At 37.5% G+C, this 27,686-nt stretch overlaps 1 protein-coding gene across 1 annotated transcript in view; it reads left to right on the top strand.

Moving 5' to 3' along the window:
• TMTC2 (transmembrane O-mannosyltransferase targeting cadherins 2) overlaps nt 1-27,686 on the top strand; it is a 238,870-nt gene that overhangs the window by 83,270 nt on the left and 127,914 nt on the right. The window contains exon 2 of the mRNA XM_005480653.3: nt 17,502-18,072. Within this exon, the coding sequence (XP_005480710.2) occupies nt 17,502-18,072 (571 nt within the window). The remainder of the gene's footprint in view (nt 1-17,501; nt 18,073-27,686) is intronic.

The raw sequence follows: 27,686 nt of genomic DNA, 5'->3' as shown, positions 1-27,686 counted from the left end.
TACTATGAAGACATTTTTAGCCAGACTTTTAAGAAGTGGCATCATCCAAAAAGGCAGATTGTTTGAAATTTTGATCACTTGCTTAATAGAGTGTTTCAGTTCATAAGACTGATTGCTACATTTTAAGTTAACACTTGGTCAGAGAGGGAAGAGCCTCTAGCACTCAGTCCAACTATCAACAAAGAAAAAAATATTTCCTGTAAATGGATTAATTTTAAGATATTGTGGCATTTAAAAGGAAGTGATTTAAGGGGGAAAAAAAAGTCCCAAACATTTATTGGATGGAGTTTTTGTTTCTGACAAGGACCGTCATATATTTGGACAATTTAATGAGTTAGTATTGAAATTTCATTTCCTTAGCATGGGGGAGTAATTGTATTATTTATTATGTAACATTTTCCCCCGCCGTGTGGTTTAGTAATCCTACATTCTTAAATGGAGATGGTCGAATGTTGATGACAAGGGGAAAAAAAAGCTGGAGGGGAGGGAAATGTCTTCTAATCTTATGTAGAACTGAAGAAATGTTAAAAGATTGGGCCAGAGCAGAGTAAGTCAGAAGTCTTATGGCAAAAATATACTTGATGCTCAGAAACCATAGTTTTTGAAATTATAGTGTGTAAAGCCAGTTTGCTATTATAGTATTGAATGTTTTTGTGCATGAAGGCATACTTACAAGAAGAAAATTTACTGAACATTGGATTCCTGCTGCTGCTGTAATTTTCTTCCTTTAGATTACCTTTGTTTGGCTAGATGAGTCTTACAAAAGGAAAATTAGTCAATAATGCATCAGTCATGTAGAAATAATTCTTCATAGGAATATTTGCCTTGGAACACCTGAATTTTTATTTATACTAACTGCTTTACCCCAGGAGCTAAAGAGCTTACAGATACCTAATCATTTGGACTTGTCTCCTGAACACTATTTTCTAGTGACTGTTAATTTATTTTACCTTTTCCTAGAAGTCATGAAATTACAGAATCCTTTAGGTTGATAAAGATCTCTAACATCATGGAGTCCAAGACCACCACTAAATCATATCCCTAAATGCTATCTGCATGGAAATTGGATCTAGAAAACTGGTGAATATTTTAGTTGTTTGGATTAAAAAAGAAATAATCCCTAGCAAGTTACTTTTCTGTAAAACAAGATCAGATTTACTCTTAGAAAGAAGTTGGAAGCTTAGGCAGTGTTAATGGCAAAACAAGGAGATGTAATTTTGCATCATAATATCCCTTTGGCAGTGAATTTTGAAGTTGAAAAAGTGGTTTCTGTCATCTGACCATAACCACGCTTTCAAAAGGGCCAAGTGGCTGCTTAAAAATAAACCACATCAGCTTTATTGAGGGTGTTGAAAAGTGGTGCTCTCTGTCTTTATGATTCTACCTCTTATGTCAGTTTTACTACTCCTGGCCCTGCAGAACAGGTACTGCCATGGGAGGCTGAGCGGGTTCATACATCACCTAGAGAATTGCTAATGAAGTTTCACCTGCCAAATTCTGCCTGCAAATTAGAAGCATAGAACAGTTTCACCTTGTTTATGTGGCTATTTAATATTCTGCTTTGCCTTTAAATTTCTGATGAATCTGTTTGTTCCTCCAAAGCTTTACTCTTGTTTTTATGTTCAACTCGAACTGATTGTCCTGTATATTAATTTTCAGTGTTACTGTTTTGAGCACAGTAGGTGTACTCCTATTCTTGTCTTCTTGTGATCTGTAATGTTTAACACTGCATTATATAAATGTCATTGCAGTTGTAATTAGTCCACCAAACTTTGAGTCCTAAATCAAAGGCTATGTAGGCTTCAAAGGGGAACAGTTTGATTTGCTGCTTGATTTTGTAGAGCTACCAGCTGGCGATAAGTAACTTCTTTTTGTGGGCACGTTGATCTGGATTGGAAGGCTATAAACATAGAACCAGTAAGTCATTTTCACAGTGGCTTTTTCAAGAGCAAGTACTCTTTCATTTCTGGTTAAATGACATAGAATTAAAGAATTGTGACAGATGAGGGAATGTGTCTATGTGCAGTTCTTCTGTTTTATGAATGGGAGCTATGATTGCAGGCATCAGTGTGGATTAGAACTTCCATTTTGTAGCAGAAAACATGCCATGCCTGAAGACTGGAAAAAGGGGAATGGAGGGAATTGTCATTGATGAGTAGCTGTGAGTTTGTAGGACATGGATTGCTTAAGGCAGTCATTTGTTTTTTGCCTAATTTCTGTCCCTCCTGTTCTCCAGCATGGGAAAACCTGAAGAATGAAAAGAACAGAGAACAGAGTTAGACTGCTTTTAATACTGGTGTTTTAGGACTGAAAGCCAATGACTTCAAGAGAGAAATAGGAGCAGACAGAACCTGGCTTCTCTGAAATCTAGTTCTAGCTAAAAGCCTTGCAGTTGCTTCCCATATTGTCTTTCCTTCTCTCAGATTAATCATGAGTTTGATAAAGAGAGTGGATGAAGTTTGAGTGATTATTTCTGTGTTCAGGGATGTTATTTCACTGCTCAAGAACGAGGGTGGAATGAAGCAGTGGCAAGATTTTGCCCTACTCCAGCCTCATGAGAACACTCTCAAGACTCGTTGCATGTGTGCTGTTCTCTAAAAATAAGATGCTCCACTGGAAAGATTGTAACACAAATCTTCCACTTTCCCTCCCTTTCCTGAGCTGATAAAATGAGAACTAAAGTGGTGCTCGGTAGCTCTCCATTCAGAAGAGCTACAAGCACCTGGTTTTAGGAAATCAGTTGCAATGCGATAAGGATTTCACTTTTTTATGAGGAGCTTCTTAATTAATCATAATAAACTCTACAGTTTTACAATATGAAGGTTTGCATCTTCCTCACTGGAAATCTGTACCTGTAAAAAAGGTTCAAATGTTATTGCTGGTTAGTGTGTTGTTTCTGAGTTGTTGCACCTTCTCTATTGGAGGATTTCTGGCTACATTCAAAAAACAGCTATCCACTTAAGCAAGAGGTTTTTTTATATTAGTGCTAAGGCACTGAAATGGCCTTGAAATATGTACCCAAAAATACTTTTATAATATTATATTTAGAGAGATATCTTTGTGTATTTGTAAGGGTTTCAGAAGTGATGGGGAGACATGACAATATTTGAATAATTTTATTTATTTTTCTTACAAAATCACTCTCCTGAAGCCAAGGAGTAATTTGTGTATATCAACACCACAGACAAATTTGCTTTGTCTTCTTTCCAGTCACAGATACTTGGAGGTATATATTTAGACCTGATCTGAATGTCAGAGATAAAAAGGGCTCTGCACTTACAGGTTGATTTTTATAGGAGTTTTTACATCACAACAATGAAGTTTTATTTCCTAGAATTGAAAAAGCCTCCAACAATCCATGCTGATAATTTTCTAGTGGCAAAAAACCCAGAAACCTACAACTAAAAAGCCCAATTATAATTAATTGAAAAGGTTTTCTGTAAAAGCTGGTGGCAGTGATTTGCATAAATTCTTATTAAGGTGAATAATATATTTTCTTCAAGATGCATTAAACAAGTTTAATCAGTAGAGCTTGAAAAACATCACCATGAAACTTCTGTTTAAAAGCAATTACACAGCATCTATTTAAGTTCTGAAAAATTAGAAAAACATTTCTAAGAGACATCAGTGTCCTTCACAGAGTAAGAGGCCATGTAATAAATGCTGAGAGGAAAGGTGGATTGTTGTTCCTGGCTTTAATTCCACAAAGGCAAAACATACCTGGTGGGAAGGAAGCCCAGTGGGGTGTCATATCAGACTGAGGTATCTGCAAACTACTTTTTGTGCTATTTTTGAAGAGAACATAATGCACTGCAGGTATGCTACAAGAATCAGTACTTAACAAGTTGCCTTATGTGGTGAATACCCTACTGCAGGTTTGATTTTTTTTTTTTTTTTGTTTTCTTCCCTTTTGAACAGTTAAGCTGAGCTGGCTATTAAAACATTTACATATCTGTGCAACCTAAATGTTTATGTATGTTTCTATCCTATTTTGGTTTTCAGCATTAAGTCAGATGCAGTCTTTCAGATCAAAAATGCTAACTGGTTAGGTGCATTGTCTTTAGCTTGTGTTTAATTGACAACTTTCCTTTCGGAGTTAATCCATTTGATGTTAGAACTGTGTGGAATTCAGTTTGGAACAACCATTATCTTTTTGTGGGGGTCTTTTGGATGCCAGGAAAGGTGGAGTTTCAGGAACTCAGAGTGTCTGCTGTTCTTGGCAATACTTCCCTCTCTTTATTTAAGGCCATAAAGAAAGGAGCACTTAAAAAAAGTTACTCTAATAATTGTAATAATAATAATAATTTGGTTTTAATAATTGATATTTATTATTACTGAAAGTTGCACCGAATCCCTTCCTTGCATTTAGTGAGAAGTCATGCAGAAGTCAAATTGAAACTTCAGATGCAGGCACTGAACTATCTGACACTGTAATTGAGGAACTGCTGTTTATGTCACACTTGTATAATATATTGCACACTGTTCAAAGTAATAGTTGACCTGGCTGGAACTGGTACTGCTGGAATTGGTACCTGCCAACCTTTATTATGGTGCCTGTTCAAAGAAAAAAATCCTCACAATTTTGTCCTATTTTACTACATTTTTCCTGCTGCTTTCTTTTGTTAGATGACTTTTCTTTACAGTCTGAAATATAGACATGGGGCATGTGTTTTAGAATGGATAAGGATGACTGCTGTTAGGAAGTACTAAAACTTCATTCTCTTTATTTGGGTCAATGCAACACTTGTCTTTGAGAGGTACTTTTTATGGTAGATAGCAGTATCACCATCAAGAAAACAGAGCAGTAAGTATAGCTTTTGTTATGTGTGATTACAGGTGTGAGGCATCTTTCTTCCTGCTCATCATTTGACGTGGCTTTTTTCCCTTGTGAGTTTCTCTTATTTGAGAGACCTCAGCTGTAAAGGGTAAAATAAGATATTCTGATGTTGTCTTGTCCTATGAAAACTCCCTTAATTAAAAATTACCAAAATGTTTGAATGAAAAAGTAATTAATTATTACCTTGGGGGCTCTGGAGCCCAGAATGAGAAAATGATTGCATGTTTCTTCAGTTAGCAGGGTGTCCCTAAGACTACTATTATTTGTGAATGTTCAAATGTTAATTTGTTTTTGATTTTCCCACATTGTTATGGTGGTCCTGATAATATGAGTTAGCTCTTGCAGCTTCTTTTTGTGATTTAGGAGAAGAAAGGGGAAAAAAGAGTTTATTTTATTTATTAAAAAACCCCAAAATCCAAACAACAAAAAAACTAACCCAAAAGACCCCAAAAAAGCACAGTATGGTGACCTGAAATACTTCCTTTGTTTTGTGATAATTATCACCATTATTTCTTGTTTTATTGTATTTGTGTATTTCTTTTGACCGTGTAAGGGCATTTAGGTTCTTTATTCTACTATTGTAATTAAACTATCCCCAAAACATTGCCTGCAGAGGAATATACACATTAAAATACCTCCAGATAAACTCTGTTGTGATGTTTTCCCCTGTTGCTTCAACTTTCAATTATTTTGCATCATGTTTAAAGAGCTAGTGTCCCAAGGATAACTGATATATGCTAAGATCCAGTTGATTTAGCTCCTTTAAATGTTATGGGAGGTCTATAAGTGATGGGTGGCCCAAAACCCAAAGTCACCATTCTATTCAAATAAACATACAAAGAAAGTATGTGCAAGACCTTTAACTCTTACAGGAGCTTGGCTTTGTGCCATGCTTCTGACTTAATGGAATGACTGATTTCAGGGTTGCCTAGGGCCATAACCACAAATAAGCATGTGTATCTCTGAGGTCATTGAAACCAATTTTATTATTTTCAGACTTACTCGAAATAAGTCACCTGACTTGATTTATACATAGAATTGCAGAATATCAGCCTAGAGAAGGGATGTTTAATTAAAAACTTTCACCTGTTTTGTTGCCCTGTAATATTAAATTAACAGCTGCTTGTGTCTCTAGAAAGACTGTTTTATCTTTCTTAGAAGTTGATGTTAAGCATTCACTGTAAGGTTGGGATTTAAGTTGAATGTCTCAATTGAAATAAGTGAAATAAGGCTCATATTCAGCGCTGCTGCAGTTCCAAGTTAGATTGCAGCAGGGGTGGGACTTCCATCTTCCAGTGAGTGATGGTGAAACTTTTGGGTTTCCTATGGACTTCCAGTGCCTCTTATGAGCCAGAAGCTACTTCTGTTCCACAACAATTTCTGCATGCTTTTGTCCTAAAACACTAAGATGAAGAAGAAACTATAAGGGGCAATGAAGTTGATTTAAATAAGGTGTTTATGGCTGATTATGTTCATCATCTAGGTAATTTTTTCTAAAATAGTTGGATAGCAATATCTTACTGTCTCAGTATTTCTTCAGATTTCCTTGAAAGAACGTGGCAGCCTACACTGAAACCTTCATAGGCCTTTGCTGCCACTTTGTCTTTGTGGATGGTACAAATGGGTAGCATAGCTGTAATTATTTATTGGCTATGTCATAATTAATTTCTCAGTTTCTTTCTGTGTACCACAGCATTTGAGGAACTTGGGAAATTTATGATGCATACACAGCACTGTATTATTCCAAACAGCTAATTTCCTGTGGTAAGAAATAAATCACAAATTCCTGATTATTTTGCAGCAAGATCAATGCAGAGCCCCAGAAAGAGAAGCATGTCTGATAGAGCAGAAACTGCTTATTCCTTATACTATTCTAGGTTGATTTTATTATACAGAAATAATACATGCTGGTGTTTTATATGGTCTGGCAAGCTATAATTTTCTTCATGAAACTTTCAGGGGCTTACAGTGCTAGGGAAGACAGTATATAGGGCTCCTGAACTCTAAAGAGGTAATCTTCCCCTATCTTTGTAGGAAATAGTATTTGCTGAGTTTATGTAAAGATTCAAATGGACCATTGCTCTTTCTAAAATGGCACATAAAGCATGTGTTTTATATATCATCATATATCATATAATATCATACAGCATTATATATCATATCATATGTCTTCATGCCCTAGCAGAAAAGAATCTCTCTTCAAGCTCAGACATGTGAATTTGAAGCTACTTCTCTCCAAGGTGAAATTCTGCATTTCTTGTCTTCTCACATAGGGATAGAAGATACTTGAAGAGAATATATTTGCCTTGTCAATAAATGCAAGACGTTTTAGGCTATTTTTCTTTTTGAAACCTGAAAGTGCCTGCTGACCTTTCCAAGGCAGCCTGTTCCTTTGATTCATTTGGGTCAGCTACATTGCACAGAGTTGCATGTTTTTCTCTTAATCTACCTGTGGTTTTCCCCCCATGTTTGGAATTTCTTTTTATTGTGATCTCAAACACTCTTCCTGCTTTGGCAAGAGGAGCAGAATTATTACTGTTCTTTGGCAGTGCTGGGATTTTGAAGGATAACGTACAATTTCTTTTGTGATAAAATGCTGCATGAATTTTAGTCTCATGGACCATTTCTTTTGTAAATGAAATCTACTGAAAGAAACAAACCACTTACTTTTTTAAAGCTTTCACAAACCTTTGTGTGTGATCAGCTTTCCTCTGTGGGTCTCTCTAGGCAGAACTTAGAGCTGTCATTGTCTACAGGCCAGTGTTATGAAATACCATAATGTTTTGTGGCACTTGGGTATCTCTCATCTGCCAGGAAAAAATGCAGTCCTCTGTTGTGCTGCTGTCAGGGGTGGTTGTACTTTAATGTTAGAGTGGGCAGTTAAGCCTAGCAGTTAAATATTGTTTTGATCTTCCAGAAGATCTTCAGACCTTCATTTATAGAATGGCTGTTAATGGCATATATAGAATGGTGACATAAAGCTGCTTGGAGGAAAAAAAAACAAACCGTAAAACACAGAAATCACTAGTGGAGAGGAGTGCAAGTGCTTGGCTAGCATAGAGCTAGAGAGACTTGAAAATCTGGGATGTTTTAGTTAAAAGCTTCCTGCTTTTGTAGTTCAGCTTGACTTACCTCTAGTTTTATTGTCAAGAAAAGTTGATCAGTTTTGTGATTCAGGTAATGACTTCAGTTTACCTGAATTGCTGTCTGAGATCCTCCTTGCTAACTGCCTGCCTCTTGATAGCTGTTCTAAAACATAGAAAGGAATGGGGTTTGGTTGTTTTGTTTTTTATGCTTGTAAGTCTAAAAAGTGTAGAGAAAGGCTGTAAAAGCTTATGCCAATTGCAGTTGATTGTAAAACCTACTGGTTTCAGTGGCATAAAGTGCAGGTTATTCCAATACCAATGTGAACTAATATAGCAGAAATCCTGTGTGTTCTGATAACATATTTCAACTAATTTGTCATTTTCTGCTTTTTTACCTCAATCTTTGACTGCATCCAGTAAAATCCTCGAGAGTATGCTTGATACAAGCTTGCATATAATGGTAACTGTAAAGCACATTTTTATTCCAAAATAACTGTGATTAGTTATCTTGATGTCACTCCCAAACTGTTGCTTGCTATCTGGGTGCTCTAACCAAGCAATTTTGAGAAAATAGAATTGATTTTGAACATTGCTATGGTTTCAATTTCTAGTGTTTCACAGTTGCTATGGCATGCCACAAAACTTGTTTTACTCTTGTGAATTCCTGCATCTCTATAAACTATTGAGGCACAAAGGTGAAACAAATCAGTAAAAGTAATTTCAGCCTTTTTCAGTAGGATTCACACTTTCCAAATGAGTGGGTGCCATCTGCTCTGCTAAAGTACATTTTTGAAGGGCATCCCACAGTGCCCTCTGTAAAGATGCTGAAGAGTAGAAAAAATGTAGTTCATTCATAGAATCATTAAGGTTTAAAAAGATCTCCAAGATCATCAAGTTCAACTTTTGGTGAAATATCACCATGCCTACTAAACCTTTCCACAGAGTGCCACCACGTCTACGTATTTATTTAGTACTTCCAAGGATGGTGACTTCACCATCAAATTAAACTTGCTTTGCTTTTTATGTTTCCTTGAGACTATTTCACTGAAATGGCAGTACATCTCATGGTTCATGATAGTGTAGCTGGACTTTGTAGCTGACACAGAATAAATTTTGGTAATCCTCAGGGAGGATTCCCTTGCCCTCATTATTATTTAATATCTGCCTTTGAAACGGGACTATGACTACAATCATCATTGCTTGCATATCAGGCAAGTTGATAAACTACACTAGGAAGATAGTAGTGACTTGAAAGACAAGTGGTGTCTGGTTTCTTAGATCAGACTGATTTCAGGAAAAAAAGATTCTAAGCAAAGGTTGCTGTCTAAAAACAGTGCCTTCTATAGTGTGCTAATTTATTTGTGGGCAATCTTTTATGTACATAATTGGGTGGCTTGTGAGGGCTGTTACACTAAAAATGGACAATACTGCGAGAAAAAATATACAAAAGTTCTAGTTTCTTGCCATACAAAATAGCCTTTTAAAGCTTCAGCATCAATCTTTGCAAGATACCAAAGCAGATACCTAAATGGAAAATGCTTATTCTGTACAGTATTATTGAAATAAACCCCAAACCCAAACAACCCGCCTGACAAATTTGCTAACCTGATACCCTTTGGGTAGGAAAGGTGATATAGGGTGTACAATTGATGTGTGTCAGAACTTTAGTTTTATGCATTTATGTATCTTATAGTGGGACTGGAGGGAGGGAAGAGGAGACTTCTTGGTGATGTGATAATTTTGAACGAGCACGTGTCTGATAGTTTGTGTGGCACAGTCCAGACTTGCAATTCTGTGGATAATTTAAGTCACGGTGGGTCTGACTGTTCTCTGAATCTCTTGATTCTTACAGTGAATAACATGAACATGGCAAGGGATAGCTGGGGTTTTTTTGTGATTGGGTTTTTTCCCCTCTCCACCAATATGGATATTTCTTCAATATGAGTTCTAAAGACAGTGTGAAGGTTAAATTGACCTCTGTGGATATGCATGCACCAAATTGTTTTCACTGATCAGATTTTGAATAATACTTTTCAGTTAAACCAGTAAAACTAACTTTAGATCAGCCCTTGTTAATGAAAGGTTGTTTTACTGCTAGAATAAAAGACTTGAAGAAGGAAACTTATGCACTAAAACCCTGTTGCATTTCTTTATCCTTCATTCCCTACAAAAAATAAGAAAAGGAGAGTGTCTCTATGTTGTGTTGTGGTTCAGTGGTTTTTCCTCAACTTATTATTTCTTTATTTGTATGGGAACGTGTTCCTGGTTATTCTCTTCAATGCTTACCTAAAAATAAAAATCAAAATTAGAACCTAAGAATTTTTTCAGGCTTTAAATTTAGAGCACGCATGAGTCATGGGCTTAGGCACAATTCTGTACAATCTCCTCAAACTTCCTGAAAATGCACTAACAAAAATAGATTAAATACAGAAAAAATTAGTTTTGCTGAAGTTAAATTGCTTAACTTAATTTTTTCCACAGTATGCCACATACTGAAAAAAAACCCAGAAAAGTGAATAGTCATGGGCTGTTCTATGACTGATGAACTCTTTTTTATACTACTACAGTATATGTGTCTCAATTTTCAGATAATGGCTTAAAATGTGTGTGTCTTGGAAGGACTTTATGTATATTCAGAAGGTGACTTGTCAGAAAAGTACTTTGATATCCATACTCTTAATTTGGATAAGAAAATCAACATTTTTACTCTAATTGCTAAAATCTCAAGCCTTTAAATATCTATCCTTTTACTGTCGTGAGTGGCAAAAATTATTTATGTTTAATTTTTTCATTGGGAAGTGGGGAAGAGAAATAATGTGGTGCCATGTTGTACTGCAGAACAGTAAATCCAATAAGGCCTGCTGGGCCCACTTTTATAATCTAAAATAGATTTGAAAAGGGCAGTAGGGGTTCCAGCTATGAATTCTAACCATGCTTCAGAAGCTGACATTACATACATATATAAAATAAACAAATTGTGAATTATTGCTAGGCAGTTGTTTGGCACAGAAGAATGTTTTAAAGAACAACTTCAGATGTATATGTGAAAGAATATTTATGAGGTAAATGCAAAGTATCTTGAAGTTTCAGAAGAACACAATTAGAAATTTTGTGTTGCAGGGTGTAGTTGGGAGTGGTTAGCTTATAAAATAGCTGTGAGAATAGCAGGAAGCATTTTTGATGTAGGAATGAAAGTATCTTTTCCCAGACCTATGGCACATCCTGTGGTGAAGAAATTCAGGGGGCAGAGGCAAAGACAGGAGCTGTTCTTCTCCTTATGTTTTTATCAGCTTGCTCTGAAGAGGACACTGATGTCCAACACTGGTGTCCAATTGTTCAGCATATGAAGGTATTAATTACTTCTTTAGTTTCCCTCCATTGTGGTTTTTTTTTAAATCTGTGCATGAATAATCAAATAATACAATACCAGGCAGTTGGAATTAATTAGGGTTTCAAATTTCACATAGTCCATCTTTTAGTGTTTGTTATGTCAGCTAAATCTTAAACTGAGGGGAGTGAGGTGCACTTAGGGTTAATATTAAGGCCATATTTTTTCCCCTTAGGAGGATATACATAGAAATGGAAAGTCTTATACAATGGAGAAGGAGATCAAAACCTTTACAGTTAGCTTTTAAAATATCTATAGGCCAAAAATTTTAAGGCCATCTCGACCTTCTTGTACCCAAAATGTTTTGAACTTCTAGTTACATAAAGATTTCAAAGCTCTCTTAGTCAATGAGAAAATCAGTAGATGCAGCATGCTTCAGTGTAGTTAAAGCAATTCCTAATAGCATTCAGTATTATATGTAAGCATTGCCACCACTTCCCACTTTTGAATAACATTCTGCATCTAGTTGCAAAATTATGAAGTCTAGAAGTGTGCAGCTGAGGGGCTGCTGGATCATAGCCAGTCACTGGCAGACAAAGTCAAACCACAGCAGATAAAGCCATTGGTGGAAATAAACAAGAGACAAGTTATTGCTTATTTTAAAAGATCAATTTTTTTTTGAAAGACATAGTGCAGTACAGAAAAATCTTTAAAAGTTTGTGTGTCTATACTGTGGTATAAGACCATAACCTTTGTGTTCTTACTGGCTTTCCTTGTGATTTTACTATTTTGTTTTCTTTAGTATTTTTGTGTCTTTTTTTGGCAGTGACTGCAATCATCTAAGGGTATAGTTACAGTTGTCTCGCTCATCCATCTTTCCACTCTGTTTATATCTAATTCAGGAAAGTCTCATCCAATAAAGTTTTACAAATAAAACACTATTTACAGACCTGTTACTTGTAGCTCCTGTTTGTTCTGGTACTAAACTGTAGTTGGCTGTAGAATTACTTTTACAGTCCAAAATATAGAATTAATATAATCATATGTTAAGATATTTTCCAGGGATCCTGCACTAACTCTGTATAGAGTTAATAGCTTTCACGAGTAATTACCTAAGGTAGCAAAATTATTTTAAAACTATATGTTGTCTTCAGTGTTGGAACTCTAAGTTGAGCTCTTTCTATACAATTAAAAAATGATTATTGGCAGAAATAAACTAGATACAATGTTCTAGTAAGCTAATTTCCTTTTGTGATGTTATGTTTTCCTTTAACTTGTTTAAAATATTACTTGATCCTAGGTGTTTCCATCAATCTGTATGTACAGACCCATGCTCCAAGCCAGCTAGCACCTCAGGATCCTATATGTCACTTAGCTAGTTGTTGCTTTCTGAAAACACCTGAATTATTACATTTTCCTTACAGATTGACCTAAGAACAATTTTTCTTAAAACAAACCAAAAGCTGCAACTTGAAACTCAGAGGATGCACAGATTTCTCCTGCAGGTGTCCCTTGTTGATATATATACACTATAAAGTTTTGTGGTTTGGGGTTTTATTTTTGAATATTCTTTTTTAATGGGTAGTGTTATTTTGTTGTCATTTGTGGTGGGTCGCTTTTTTTTTTTTTTTTTTTTTTTTTTGTGTGTGTGTGTGAGGTGGCATGGGTAAAACTTTACCACTGCTGGATTTGAAGGTAAATTCCACTTTAACAACTGAGAAAGATGCATGTCAGACATAATTGTCACCAGAATTCTACCAGAATGGCAAATAGTTCCCTAGAGTCTGTAATTAAACATTTAGATGAATGTGTTTTCATGTACTTAAGGTTATTACTTTCTTAAGACATCTCTGCATATTAAGTAGTATTTTCTGACTTTTGCTTTATCCTGTCAATACAGGCAATGTATGTGTGTATATATGTATATATAGTAGTCTGCAGGAAAGTATGACAAACTTTACTTCCCTGCTTTCTGACCGCCACCTGCCTCACAACCTGTAAGTAGTCTGCAGGATTTACTTGGCTGCCGAATGTTTTGGGGATGTGAAGCTGTTTGTACTCAAGCAAGTAGGCTCTTGGCTGTGTTTTCAGTCTTGTTGTCTATATAAGTAACATACAGTCTTGAAAGCATCCTTAGGGTGTCTCATTAATATCTACTGTAAAAATACCCTAGGGTACTTTCCCATTGCTATTCAAGAAAAAAGCACTAAATTAATACTGTTTAAAAATGACTGAGGAAAAACAATGATGAACCTCCATGTTCAATGTTGCCAGTCCATCACTGACTATCTATTTTATGTGAGAGATGTCTAGTCAATGGCTTCCTGCATGCACAGTTGGGAATTTTCCTTTTCTTTTAAAATATGTTGTCTACTTCAAATGCTGATGGTAATTTTCAGCATATGGGGACCATTAGCAATATTGAAGCTGAATATAAGGCTTAACTTGTTAAATCACTTTAGAATGTCACATCTGTTTTTTTACCCTAGTGTTAACACCTGGATCAGTTTAACACCAGCACAGAAGTTTAGGACATATATAATTTTGAAAACATCTGGAACTTTTTTGCGTGTGAATGCATGTATATGTGCACGTGTGAATGTATCTCTGGCATTTTTAGGTTTGATGAATAAAAGCTCAGTGAGTCGTGCTCAAGGTGTGTACTGACTTGTGGCAAATATGTGATTTATGGCGGGAGGCAGAAGCATTGCTTCAAGGATTAGAAATTATGATTTTGTCCTGGCATTTTTTTTTCTTTCTTCTGCTGTTTCTGAAGAACTGATAACTGAATCTAATTCTGACCTTCCCCCTGCCCCCAGCATGTCCATTGGCTGTATACTGAGTAAGATAGCCCATTCTCCTGGGATGTGTGAAATGGGCAGGCATTGCAAATTGAAGAAAGCAAGTTCCCTGCCTGAGTGTGCAACCCTGTTCAGAGGCTGCTTGGAAGTAAAATGCCACTTGTGTTGGAATTTTGAGAAAAGACTTTCTGAGGTGACCTGCTGCCGTTTAGCGAAAGCAGAGTTTGCAGCTCTGGGGAAGAATGATGAGTTGCTTCTCTTATGCCCATTAGCGAAATTGGACTAATTTGTAGGACATAACCTCAAGGTAAACTGTAAGTGAAGCTGGAAGCAAGGCTAATTTGTAATTTCCTTTATCCTGGAGTCTCTTCCAGAGCCAGCACTTAATTTAATTTTCTATCTGCAGAGAGTGAGGGTGGCTGCTAGCACAGGAGGCTTTACTGGAGACAAGCTGGCACTGCTACCAGAGTGTGAGGAGGTGTTGGTTTCAGAATTTCTGCTGGAACTGGAGACCAAGCAGGGTAAATGGCTTGGTGATTCAGTAACTAGAGACAAAACAGAGCCTTGCCACAGCCAGGAGCCAGAGCAGCCCAAGCCCTGGGCATTGGGCACTTCCCTGGGGACAAGGACAGGCTGGGATACAGGTTCAGCTCAGCAAGACAGACCCATGTCAGGGTAGGGCCTGGGGAGCTGGAGACTGACCCTGCTGAGGTGTCCCTGGGGCAGGGGCTGATGGCCTTGGGAGACTCACATGGGATCCTGGGCCCTGGGCAGCATCAGGGAAAGCTCTGGAGACCTGACATGAGGTCCAGGGAATGTGGGCAGGGTGTGGGAAACTCGGGAAGGGGGTCAGGCTGTCAAGGCTCATTAATGCCCTTGGAACCATATGGAAACCATATAGAAACAAATTCTAACTTTATTTAAAACTCTGATCTATAGAGAATACAGCATTTGATGTGACTAAACACTGAGTAAGGTGGAATTATCAGCTTCTGTATTCTTCATGCAGATGGGCAGGTGCTAGAATCTGTTGCATTTACATGTACAAGAAACTAGGAGTATTCTAGAACTGCTTGCTGAAATCTGTACCCAAACACAGTTTGATCAATACTGTGTCTTCAGGGCTTCCTTTTGATTTTTTTGTTGTGTGCAGGACTTCTTTCATTGTATGTTTCTTTGTTTTAATTTTTAATATGGACAGGTCTAAACGGGAAAGGATCAAGGATGCATGAAATTTGTTGCTAAAGCTGTGAATAAGATTTGACTGAATTAATGCTTTTGGAATGTACACTAAGTTTCTTTATGATAAAAACAGTTTACTTTTGGTGGGGATGAGTTTGATATGAGTGTCTGCTGCGTGAAAACTATCATCTTAGAGAGAAGGCAAAATAAATACTAAAAGCTACCATTTCCTGGGAACAACCTGGGAACTGTCAGGGCTCTTTGTAGAAGAACTCTTTGCCACAGCGAGAGTTGTTGTGCTGGCAATGTTGTTGCCACTTACTTTTTTATTGTTTCCCCAAGAAAAAACACTTTTGCAGTTCAGGGTTTCAACTCTAAATCCTGACATCTGATAGCCATTCTTAGCCTTTGGGAGCCTGTTGTCTAATATATTATGTTTTTCTCAAAGAAAGGACTCTGTCTTGCCTGACACCTGCTTTATTTTTGCCAAATTCCTAGGTTTCTGATAGGGGTTCTGAGAGTTATACTGCAAATGGAAATCACAAACGGAGGAATTAGGTTTCAAGAAAGGACAACACAGAAGGACAAGATAAATAATGTGGAAACAACAATCTTGTTTTTCTCCAGTGTTCTTTTGTGACTCGCCTAAAATGAGAAAAATGTGTGTGAGGTTGGGAAAACAAATACAGGCAACCTGATACACTGCATAAGCAGAAATCAAAATGAAAATTTTAAAATATTCTAAAAAGCATCATCATATCTTTAAAGGATTTAAGCTGACCTCTCTGTGACCTCTATGGGCTCAGAGACAAAAGGACATGCTGAGAGGAAGCCTGTCTGAAAGCATTACAGCAGGATCCTCTGGACAATGGAAATGCTGAGCTGTGTGGTATTTGGAGTATTTGCATGGAGGTTCTGTGGTGCAGTATATCAGTTTTGAGCATTTTTCATCCCAGAACAAGACAACATTCCTGAAATGAATACCACAAAAAAAAAAAAAAAAAAAGGAAGGGGGGATTTGCTCACAGGTTCTAAGGAAGTGGAGAATGTGGCAGGAGTATTGGAATATGAATTAGTCATGCATTTTAAATGTGGGCTTGAGTTTCACACCTTTTTTCCCTTCCTCGTCTGAATTGAAAAATTAATAATTATAGGAGGGTATTTATTGGTAAGGCAGATAGGGATTTTGAGGAGAGAACGAGATAAAAATCATCTCTCTTGTTTGGTTTTTTGAATAGAAGAGTCTTGAGTTGGCTGGATTCTTAATTACCGTAATAAAATAAATGTTAAATATGGTAAGCTCGGTAGTAACAACAATGCGTCTTTAAATAATTGCTTAAATACAAGTAACTAATTAAATTCTAGTCATCTCTTTGCACTAAGCAGGTCTCACACCTTCTTCCACTGCATAAATTTAAATGCAAATCTTTGGATTTGTACGAACACTATGGGAGACAGATTTTTACAGTAACGAATTAGACTTGGAGACTGCTAATGGCTGGCATGAGTTCTTGCCAGTGTGGTTGTAAGCATAAATGCTGAAAGCTGCAGCGCTTTTTTTAAATCAAACTGACAGACTTGAGTTCATAAGCTAATACAATGTAAAAATTTTTTTTCCCTTAAATTGGAAATACAAGAAATTTAAAAAGAAAATGTATTTTCATATGTGAAATATTCTGCTGTCTGTCTTCAGCAAGGTGTTCCAGAAAATGTTGTAAGTCAAAATATGCACAAGACAATTATGCAAGGCCCTGTCCAGAAGCAGAAAATTGCTCACTCCTAACAACTTCTATATTTATTGTTTAGCTATGTTAGCAAAATCCATTCCAAAATCTAAATTAAAATTTCAGTATAAAAGGACAGTTGGGGTTTTATTTCTGATATACTGGAAAATCCATTGTTTCAACAATAATGTTTGCAAGATTTTAATATTTCTTTTACATTTTAATTACAACTCATCAAATCTTAACTGATTACTCCTGGGTTAGACTCAGAAAAATGTCACTGAAGAGTGTTTTAATTTAACAGAAACAGTGTAATGTCTGTTTCTAATGTTTTAAAAGCCAATCTTTATGGAAATTTTGCTCTAGAAGGAAGTCAATACATACATAGCTTTTAACACCTCCTGTTAAAATTCAAAACTTGAATTGAAGCAGCACCAAAGCAATGTCATTTTTTTCATGTAGCAGTGTGATTGCATTTTCACAACCTTTTCATTTGTAGCCATTTTCTAGTGTTAAAATGAAGTTTTTATTTGTCTTTTGTAGTCGAGCTATCAAGACAAACCAGGACCTTTTACCCGAGACGCCGTGGATCCATATCTTCTACAATGACTTTTGGGGGACGCTGCTTACTCACAGTGGGAGCCACAAGTCCTACAGACCTCTCTGCACACTTTCCTTCCGCATTAACCATGCTGTTGGGGGAATGGACCCATGGGGCTACCACCTTGTAAATGTCCTCTTACACGCTGCAGTCACTGGCCTTTTCACAAACTTCTCCAGGATTCTCTTTGGCGATGGGTACTGGACCTTGATAGCGGGCCTGCTGTTTGCATCTCATCCCATCCACACGGAAGCCGTAGCAGGGATTGTAGGGAGGGCAGACATTGGAGCCTGCCTCTTCTTTCTGCTTTCCCTCATGTGTTACGTGAAGCACTGCTCTACCAGAGGTTCCTCACCAAGTACTTGGGGCTGGATCTTGGGAGCCGGGCTGTGTGCAGGATGCAGCATGCTGTGGAAGGAGCAAGGAGTGACTGTTCTGGCCATTTCAGCCGTGTACGATATCTTTGTATTTCATCGACTGAAAATGCATCAGATCATTTCTGCTTTATACAAGGTGAGTCTCCTTTGCAGTAAGCTATTTGTGAGGCACCATTCACTGTTAAACAGATGCTAAATGTCTTTTTGAGTACACAGTAATTCTTAGTAGTTTGGTCGACTCCCAGAAATAAGCTCAGATGTTTAATGCTGAAAGAACATTTCAAGAGCTTTAGCGTGATCTTTTTACATTTTGTTTAAACAATGTGTTATTAGCCATTGCTGTTACTCGATGCTGAGGATGGGTGTTTTCAATTACTTTCCTGACTTCCAGCAGCTTCCTCATTCTGTTTGCTGTCAAGCACTGGATATCTGAGTCAAGCACTGGATATCTGACTGCCTTTTACAAAGAATTCATTCGTGCTCTTATCCTCTTGTATCTTGCAAACTCAGCTTAGTTTGGTCAGGCGTGCAAGTTCGGCAGCTGATATCATCAGCTTTGCTCCCTGAGGCAAAGATAAAACTCCTATTGTTCTAGTTTAACAGAGATGCATAGGACTTGGTGCATGCCTTTGACACGTATTTTTTTCTTCACCCAGTATTGTTGCCTTAATAAAATAGGTATTTCCAATTTTTTAACTTCTTCCCCAGAACAAACAAGTAAAATGAACAAAAAAAAAAACTCACCAAATCCCCTAGCTTCCCACTCAAAAAACTGTGTCTATTTTAGTGATACCCAGAAATCCCAGTTAAAATCAAGAGTCCTTTACAGCATTTGCTGTACAAATGAGTAAGCTGAGTATACATAATTTTCTTTTCAGTAAAATTACCATCTTTCAGAAAAGTACTGTCTTAACAAAAGGACAACAGCATTCCCTTTGGACATGCGTTGTCCAATTTTTCAGTGAGATGTAGATTACAAAAATATATTTTGTTTCATTGCTTTGCTTATCTCAAACACCTTGATTTGAAAATTTTGTTTTCTTTTCCAAGTGAATTGAAAAGAAATTGTAGTTTTTGATAAAGCAGTGATAATTTGTGTTTGTACTACATAGCTGTAATATAAAAGGAAAGTAGTAAAACACCTAGTCACTTGTAGTTTCCTCTTGAACTGCTCTAAGGTGTTAACTTAGTTATTGTGCTATTTTCTGAAAAAATGGAAAAGAACAATTTTGTGTGTATATATATATATATACACACACACAAATTTGGGATTTTTTACTCATGTATAATGACATATATAAGACCTCTGAATGTCAGTAGCCAAATACTGTATGGTACATTGTGCATCTAACACTGAGCAGAAACAAAGAGGAAACTGATTAAGTTGTTCCATTTATTTTTTCCTTAAAGTACATCTACAGCAGCAGGCTTTATACTGGAAAGCACAAAGATGAGACTTCTTCAAGTGCTTCAAGGAGTTCAGTTAATAACTCAAGTGTTACCCTGTCTTATGGAATTAAACAGTCATAAAAACATTCATATGACAGAAAATTCTGAACATCTATAAAGTTTTTGTTGTTAAACACTCATTGCTCAAATCCAAAATCTTTGCAGATGTTTCTGATAGACTTTTAATTGAGAAAAGCTTGTTCTCACGTTTTTCCTCCTTTTCCCTACCAAGGCCAGAGTAAAATTGGTCCAGAAGAGGCCTGAATGATGCAGGTGAAGCTTCCACATCCTAACTCTGAATGATGCAGGTGAAATCCAAGCTTCCACATCCTAACTTTTTGAACACAAGATCTCTCTTCCTAGGTGTGGAACCCTAAATTTGGATCCCTGGCTTTTGGTGTTTTTTTGCACTCAGTATCAGAGTTGCCTTGGGACAGAAAGCTGTTGTCTTTAAGAATTTATTTTTTCATCTGTAATGCTAGAAATAGTAATTCTGAATTTTGTAGATTACAGCCTTTATGTAGATTTGATTTTTTCTGGAGACAGTTTTATGGGGAGAGACTACATTGAATGAAAATATGAATATTTCAGTTATTACTAGGCTGCATGTTTCTTGCACACATGTTCAGGCTGAGTGCTGCTCAGCCTGAAAAAATTAGAAAGAATTGTCCACGTGCCTGTTCTGGAATTTGTTCTTCATGTTTCCCTAGTGTAATATTGGGAGAGGGCGACTTCAGGAGAAAGGGAAAAAAAAAAGACATCAAAAAAGTCAGTCAAGGAAAAAGTTGTAGTCTTTTGCAGTGTGATGGAGGGCAAAAGTGTAGAATGGAGCCAAGGAAGAAAAGAAAATAATTTAAAAGTTGGTTAGCTCAAGCCTGTACTACCTAAGTGATTAGTAACTGAATGCTTTGTAATGGAGCAATAGAAAGGCTTCCTGTCCCTTTCAGTCTGCCTAACCTTTAGCTCAGCCCTGTCCAGCTGAGCTGATATAGCTGTTTCCTAGGCTGTGCTGCAAACTGAACTGAGAGGAAATGCAGGAATGCAGGTAAAAAAAACAATCTTTAAGCACCATACCCCTCACCCCAAATATCCCAGATACTTCTTTTAGGAGGTACTTTAAAGCTGGATCAGTTCAGTTATATTCAGTCCTTGTCATTGCCCTACAAATAGCTGTGCTAACTAGCAGTGACAAGATAGATGCAGCATGGGCACAGAAACAAGGGATGGAGAGAGACAGATTTGGAGGAGTGGCTGGTTAAGGACCTGGGATTGTATGATGCCAGACTATGGCTTTCAACTTTGAAAATTATGACATTTTCTAGAATATACCACTGGGGAAACTGAGACACAATTATTTATGTTTAAGGAATAGTGAAACTACTGACCATCTTCACGATGCTCAGTAAAGTGTGAACTGGTACAAACAACTTGAAGAATGCTCCAGCAGATGGTAGGATCTGGTGTATTGTGTGACCAGCCTATTTTTTTTCATTGTGTTCTTGTCTTTGGGCCAAATATCCAATGGTAAAAAATGATGGCTACTACACAATCCAGTTATCATGTGCATCCTGATTTGTTACACTGAGAACATGAAAACATCTCAGTGTAATTTGAGTACACTGGCAGGGCTTCTAAACAAGGTAGCTGCAAAGCTGGACCACTCGCTGAGCAAATTAATGCTAACCCTTATTTAGAAGCTATTCTTGAGGTATCTTAAAAATTTATATTGTAGACACTTATTAAACGATCCAGCTCTTTTCTCTGTCATCTGTGTATTGGTTATTTCAGTAGAATTTGGCTGCTGATTTTTTTTCTGCTGCCAGGTCTTGTATTCCTGTCTGCCTGTGATGCTCTCACTCTGGCTGCAAAAGTTGTCAGTCTGGACTCCATTTCATTTGGTTAGCTCTGTTTTATTCTGATTGACTGACAAGAGGGTACTCACTGTCTTTGAGTCAGAAGATTTTGATGGAATTGTATTTATTGCAATCATAAATGAGTTGTCTGAAATTAGAGTAATTGAGAGTTGTTCTACTGGGATGAAGCATTCATTGTGGAAGTAAGTTAAACTTCTGTTTCATTTTTCAGGATTCTAGACCTTGAGTAATTTCCAGTGTAAGTTGCACAGCAGGTATGCAGATTGATTGAGTTGTCAGGTGTGATAGGTATCAGAGATTGTACCTGTCAGCAGCTGGAGTTGTGCAAGTTAAACCACACGACTGGGAGGGGGAGCTTAAATATGGGAGAGAACTGTGATCAAGTTTGTTATTACAGAAAATGTGCAAATACAGAGCTTAATTGTTTTGTACTTATAATATTCAGCTTGAGTGCAGAAGCATTAATCAACAGTCTTCTGTCCCATTAATAGTAAAAAGCTAATACAAACCCTGTTGTGCTGCTCTTTTTTCATCTTGTGGGTTTTTTAGGCTTTCTTTTGTTTGCTTGGTTGTTTTGTTGTTTTTTTTAAAGCGTGAGTGGATCCAAATAACATTAGCAGTTAAAAAGATGGGCAAATGCATTAAAAGCTCATTTTAAATACAATGGTAATGATAAAGTATTTATTGCTCTGTGGCTGATGTATACAAACTGCTGTCCAGAAATAACTAAACCAGATATAACTTGTACTAATGTTGCACTGCTAAAATACAGTAACATTTTACCAGATCAATGTACTGTTAGTATAGGGAGTTTGTTATACCAAAATAAGGAAATGTATCTTTTCCCATCGCATATTTGATTAAAATCTCCCTCCAGGAGGTTTGTCTCACATGTGGAATTAGTTATTGGTGTCTATAGCTTAACATGAACCACAAATTGGATTGAAGGATGCATTATCTAGCCTCCTGTGCTATTATAACAGTATTGGTTTTGTAAAAGGCATTTTTATTGGAGGCCTATATTTTATTTAAGGTAATGATGTAAACCTGGGGCCTCCATAGATGACGTGGTCAACCACCAAACCATATTTTATAAAAATCTGCTTTCTTTTATGGTCTTGGAATGGTCTTAGTTATGGGTGATACGCTGCTGGGCATTAGATAAAGCTACTGATTTTTGAGAGCACTCTAAACTTCAAGTAGGCCACTTTCTGCATTCTTTAGTCTTTGAAGTTGCTACTTTTAGAACTATTGTGCTTTGAAAAGCAATGTCAAAAACAAAATGCTGCTCTTGATTTAAATTTGCAGTTTTATTCTTTTCTTCTGAGGAGCTCTGAAGCCTTCGTAATGTAGTAGTCAGTGTTGCTTATTGCTCATCTCTTCTCCATTTGCAAGTTGTGCTGTTTTGCAGTAATGTTTCATTGTTATTTAAAATCCGACTCAATGGTTTATTTTCTGCTCATTTTCCACCATCTAATGAATTTTTTATGCTGAACTTACCCAGAGGTCTTGATATTTTGGCACAACTGATTGGAAACATATTATTTTGTAAGTTATTTCTCTTTTGGGTGAGAATAGTCCAGTCTTGTCTCCATGTCTTTGAAGTATAGTATTTATAGTTTTAAGACTGTTAGGGCAGTAGCTACTCCCTTGCAGGACAGACTTCATCCTTGGACTGGGATATTTAGTAAATATGCTTTTCATAGAGACTGATTTTATTCCAGGTAAAAATAATAAGTAACTTACAGCTTCAAAACATGACTTGACCTTTCACGGGGTTCATTTTGCCTAACAAGAGTCACATATTCAAGTGCACTGAGCTGTCACATATTGCATTTGTGGGCTGGGTAACCCTTAGCATTTCAAGAACTTTGAAGAGATTGGGGGCTCCATTGCCAGCTGGGGCCCTGTTTATCCCTAGCATCTCTCATTCTGCAGTAGTCAGCTGGGGGTTAATTTTCCTGTCAGCTTTAGGGCTGTACGAAATGCTGAAAATGGTGAGACAAATGTGCCTGTGCATACATTGCTCATATTTGGGGATGAGCCAGCCTGATGCTTTTCTCTTCACTCTGCTGGATGGCAACAGCATGAGGCCTGTGTGGTCTTGAACATCACTTCCCCCACCAGATATTTCCTAGAAAAAATAAGCTTTTTCCAGTTTACTTCTCCCTTGATAATTTCAAGTAGCTAATACTGCTGTTTCCCGTAGTTCCCACAGCTCCTTGCTGCTTTTCTATTTGATCCTGAAATAAGAAAAGCAAGATTGGCCTCCACTGTCTTCTCAAAGATATTGATCTCCTGCAGGTCCCTGTGATGTCAGTGGAGTGGTACTGAATTGGACATCAATATGTATAAATAGCTGTTGTTTCCTGAAAATATTTTCATGGGGTGATTTAAACCACTGGAATGGATCACATATGACAGAAACACAGCATCTTAGGGCAAATTTATCAGAGTCGTATCTTGTGAAAAATGAAAAATCATAAGATGTCCTGCTGAAGTCGCTGACACTGGCATAATACAGACTATATTTTAATATTAAATCTGTAATATCTTCATTGGAATCCCCATTACTTTTATCTGTCCACTTGAAGTCTACAGTAATATTTAGGAGCCTGTATTTGAGAATGCTTCTCTAGAAGAATGAAAAAGGCAAAGTCTTCTTTATTAAATAAGTAAATAAAAAAAGAGAGATGGCTTTTCATATTTACAGGAACTGTGGAGAACCTTCAATTTACCAGAGAGGTTAGTTTGCCAGAGAAAGTTTGTTACTATCTTCAGTCCTGCATGAGATTATATTGCATGGTAGCATATGAAGTGTGCTGTGGTGCTCCATTCTTCCCTGTTGTGGTTTAACCTCAGCCCCACACAGCTGCTTACTCACTCCCCTTAGGCTGGGGAAAGGGAAAACTCAGAGACTGAGATAAAGGTAGTTTGACAGGTAAAGCAAAAGCTGTGTGTGCAAGCAAAGCAAGGAATTCATTCACTGGTTCCCATGGACAGGAAGGTGGTCAGCCACATCCAGGAGGGCAGGGCTCTATCATGCACTGCCCTTGGGAAGACAGACACCATCCTTCAGAATATCTGCCCCTTCCTGCTTCTTCCCATAGCTTTAAGTGCTGAGCATGATGCCTTATGTCTGAAACATCCCAGTGGTCAGCTGTCCTGGCTGTGCCCCCTCACAGCTCCTCGCTGGTGGGGCAGTGTGAGGGGTAGAAAGAGCCTTGATGCTGTGTGAGCACTGCTCAGCAATAGCTAAAACATCCCTGTGACATCAACACTGTTTCCAGCACAAATCCAAAATAAGCCCCATTTTAACTACTATGAGGAAAATTAACTCTATCCCAGACAAAACCAGCACATTCTCCCTGGCTTAAAAGGATCTCATTAAGAGGGACAAGGTAAGAAAGTTTCCACAGGCATTGTATAGTTTTTGTTAGCACTTATTTTTCAATCTGAGGGTACATGCCAATTACTGATATCAACAGCATGACTTTTTCATGATGGCTTTTAATTACAGGATATTGGGGGGCTAACTACTTTAGACTCTACAAAATCTTTGCAAATAATACAAATCGGAAAATGTTACTCTCCTAACTTTTAATGTTTTCATGATATTTAGGAATCAATTGAAAGCACCAAGCTTATCATATTGTCTCACAACTGAGTTTCAGAATATCAGGCATTATTATAGATGTAGGTTTTCCTTCATCTTAGTGACTAGTTAGCTCCTTAATTAAAGAAACTCTGTAAAGCTGTTTTCCCAGAAGCTGAAAATATTCCTGTTTAAGACAGCAGTATTAAAGAACAGTAAAATTTCATGCTTTTTGTTATGGTTAGTCAGTACTTAATACTTAAATGTATTTTTTGCTCTGATAAGGGGACTTGGGTTTCTGCAAACTTTGAGGGATAAGAAATATATATAGCTTTGGCCAATCTTCAGTTTTCCATTTGTTCACTAGCTAGAAAGCTGTGTTCCTTTCCCCTCTGGCTCTGCTTCTCCCATGGGTCAATTGACCAGGTACTGGCCGCAGAATGGAAAAAACGGAATCTTGCGACCCCGAAAAGAAAGGCTTACAAACACTCTGGAAAGGAGATAGGATCAAATTAAATGCAATTGAAAAAATCCCCGAAAATCGGCAGATTTAGTCTCTTCAAAAAATGGTCTGTGAGGAAGTGAGTTGCAGTGCAAAGGACCAAAACATGCCCAAACGAAGCTCACAGAAGTTGCAAAAGTAGGGGGAAAAAGTCGAGGAGGAAGACACAACTTGGAGGGAAAATATCAGGGACATGGCATGGATACTTTAAAAAAAAAAAAAAAAATTGCCAGAGTCAAGCACATACAATTGCAGGCCATATGCCATCAAGTGCAGGGACATGCACCAAAGCTTGCCCAAATTGATCCCCGCTGAAGGCCAAAACACAAAAGAAGGACTTACAAACGCTCTGGAATGGAGATCCCACTCAAGGAACTGCAATTGGAGGAGAAAAAAAAAAAATTTTGGAAATTTTGGGACTACAAGGAAATGGACCAGGATTCCATCCAGCGCAGTGCAAAGGAGCAAAACAGGCCAAAACTCAGTTGGCAGATGCTGCAAAAGCAGGGGAAAAAGTCAAGGAGGAACACTGTGCTTGGAGGGCAACATATGAGGGACATGCTATGGATAGTCAAAAAAAGAAAAAAAAAATTTCCGCAAAGTCAAAGCCATGCAAAGGCATGGCATGCCATCAAGTGCAGGGACATGCACCAAAGATTCCCCTACTGGTCCCCATTGAAATCGCAAGATTCCGTTTCCCTTCCCGAAAAGAAAGGCTTACAAACACCCTGGAAAGGAGATAGGATCAAATTAAATGCAATTGAAAACATCCCCGAAAATCGGCAGATTTAGTCTCTTCAAAAAATGGTCTGTGAGGAAGTGAGTTGCAGTGCAAAGGACCAAAACATGCCCAAACGAAGCTCACAGAAGTTGCAAAAGCAGGGGGAAAAAGTCGAGGAGGAAGACACAACTTGGAGGGAAAATATCAGGGACATGGCATGGATACTTTAAAAAAAAAAAAAATTGCCAGAGTCAAGCACATACAATTGCACATACAGTGCTAAAGCTCAGTGGTGTTTTAATGAGTTAAACATTTCCTGGTGTAATTCCTTTTGTGCAGATTTGCCTCAGGAATTCTGCCTTTCTGCTTAAACCTGGTTTAGTACCATGGTTAAAATGCATGCATTCATGGTTGTGTTCCTCAGGTATGGACTGTATTTGTCAAATGCCACACAGAAAGTTTATACCCATACTTGTGTGTTCAATCATAAGTACTTTAGATTGGCCTCCTAATGTCATGTTTAGACACCTAAATGTCCTGGTTTGATGAAGTGTGGAATGCTTGAAGCTCCTGGTGAACTTTACCTAATGAACCCATTGCACTTGGTCAATCACAGGTAAATAGCAAGCGAAACCTGTTACTCCCAGAAGTCAGGGCATACAGTCATAGTGTCAAAAGAGGAAAAACCTGGACGTATATCCTCAATCAGAATCAGATAGATTAGGGAGTAGGTGCAGCTTCTGGATGCTCTGAGTTCTGACTTCCAGTTTGTTACAGCACCCTAGGGAAAGATAAGGGGGAAAGATAAGGCTGCTGAGAGTGTGAAGGTCAGGCTGCTGACTTTCTGAGCATCTTAACTGTGGTCATCTAAGTTTCAGCACTGTAGTCCTCTGACTGCTTTGCCCAACTTTATTCTATAGAGCTGCATTTTCAGTTGTCTTCCTAGAGTCCTGCCCAAGAGAAAGCCATTCCTGGTATATCAACACGAGCTCTGCTTCCAAACCTGAGAGAACTTCTTTTGAAGGGACAGACCCATACACAAAACATGAGTCACAAGGGAGAATTTTTCTGCTGTTAGGTTTAATTTTGAACTTTCTGACTTATGCTCAGTTTTATTTTAATTGTAATGATTTAATGATTACATACATGCTTTTTCTTAGTGAGTGGCTCCAAACATTAACTTATGTAGACAGTTACAATATTAAAAAGAGGGGAAGTAAAAGTGTATGAGATTTACAGTGGAAACAGCCAGTGATAGAAGACAGCAAACACTTTTTGGCATATTTACTGGAGGAAGTGAACAATATTTTGTACCTATTGCATGTATTTCTTCCCACCTGCAGTATAGATTAAGTATGGGGAGGGAAGGAACCCTTGCTTGCAATTTTGTAGCTGTCTTTCTGGGTCAGTTACTGCAAGGTGAATTTCCAGCCTCACTAACCTTGAATGTCACTTAGAAAAGGGAAGAATCTCTTGATACTATGTGTAGTCCTCATTGGGAGAAAGGGAAAACAAAATATGTTTTATTATTGAGTTTCTAGGAAACTAATTGAAAGTGTGCATGTGGAAATTATGTTAAAAATTATCCAGAAGGTTTTGGGGAGAGACA

The sequence above is a fragment of the Zonotrichia albicollis genome, chromosome 4, assembly GCF_047830755.1.
Source record: "Zonotrichia albicollis isolate bZonAlb1 chromosome 4, bZonAlb1.hap1, whole genome shotgun sequence".
NCBI lineage: Eukaryota > Metazoa > Chordata > Aves > Passeriformes > Passerellidae > Zonotrichia > Zonotrichia albicollis.
Note: the sequence above shows the minus strand (reverse complement) of the source record. Positions and strands in the feature narration are given on the sequence as shown.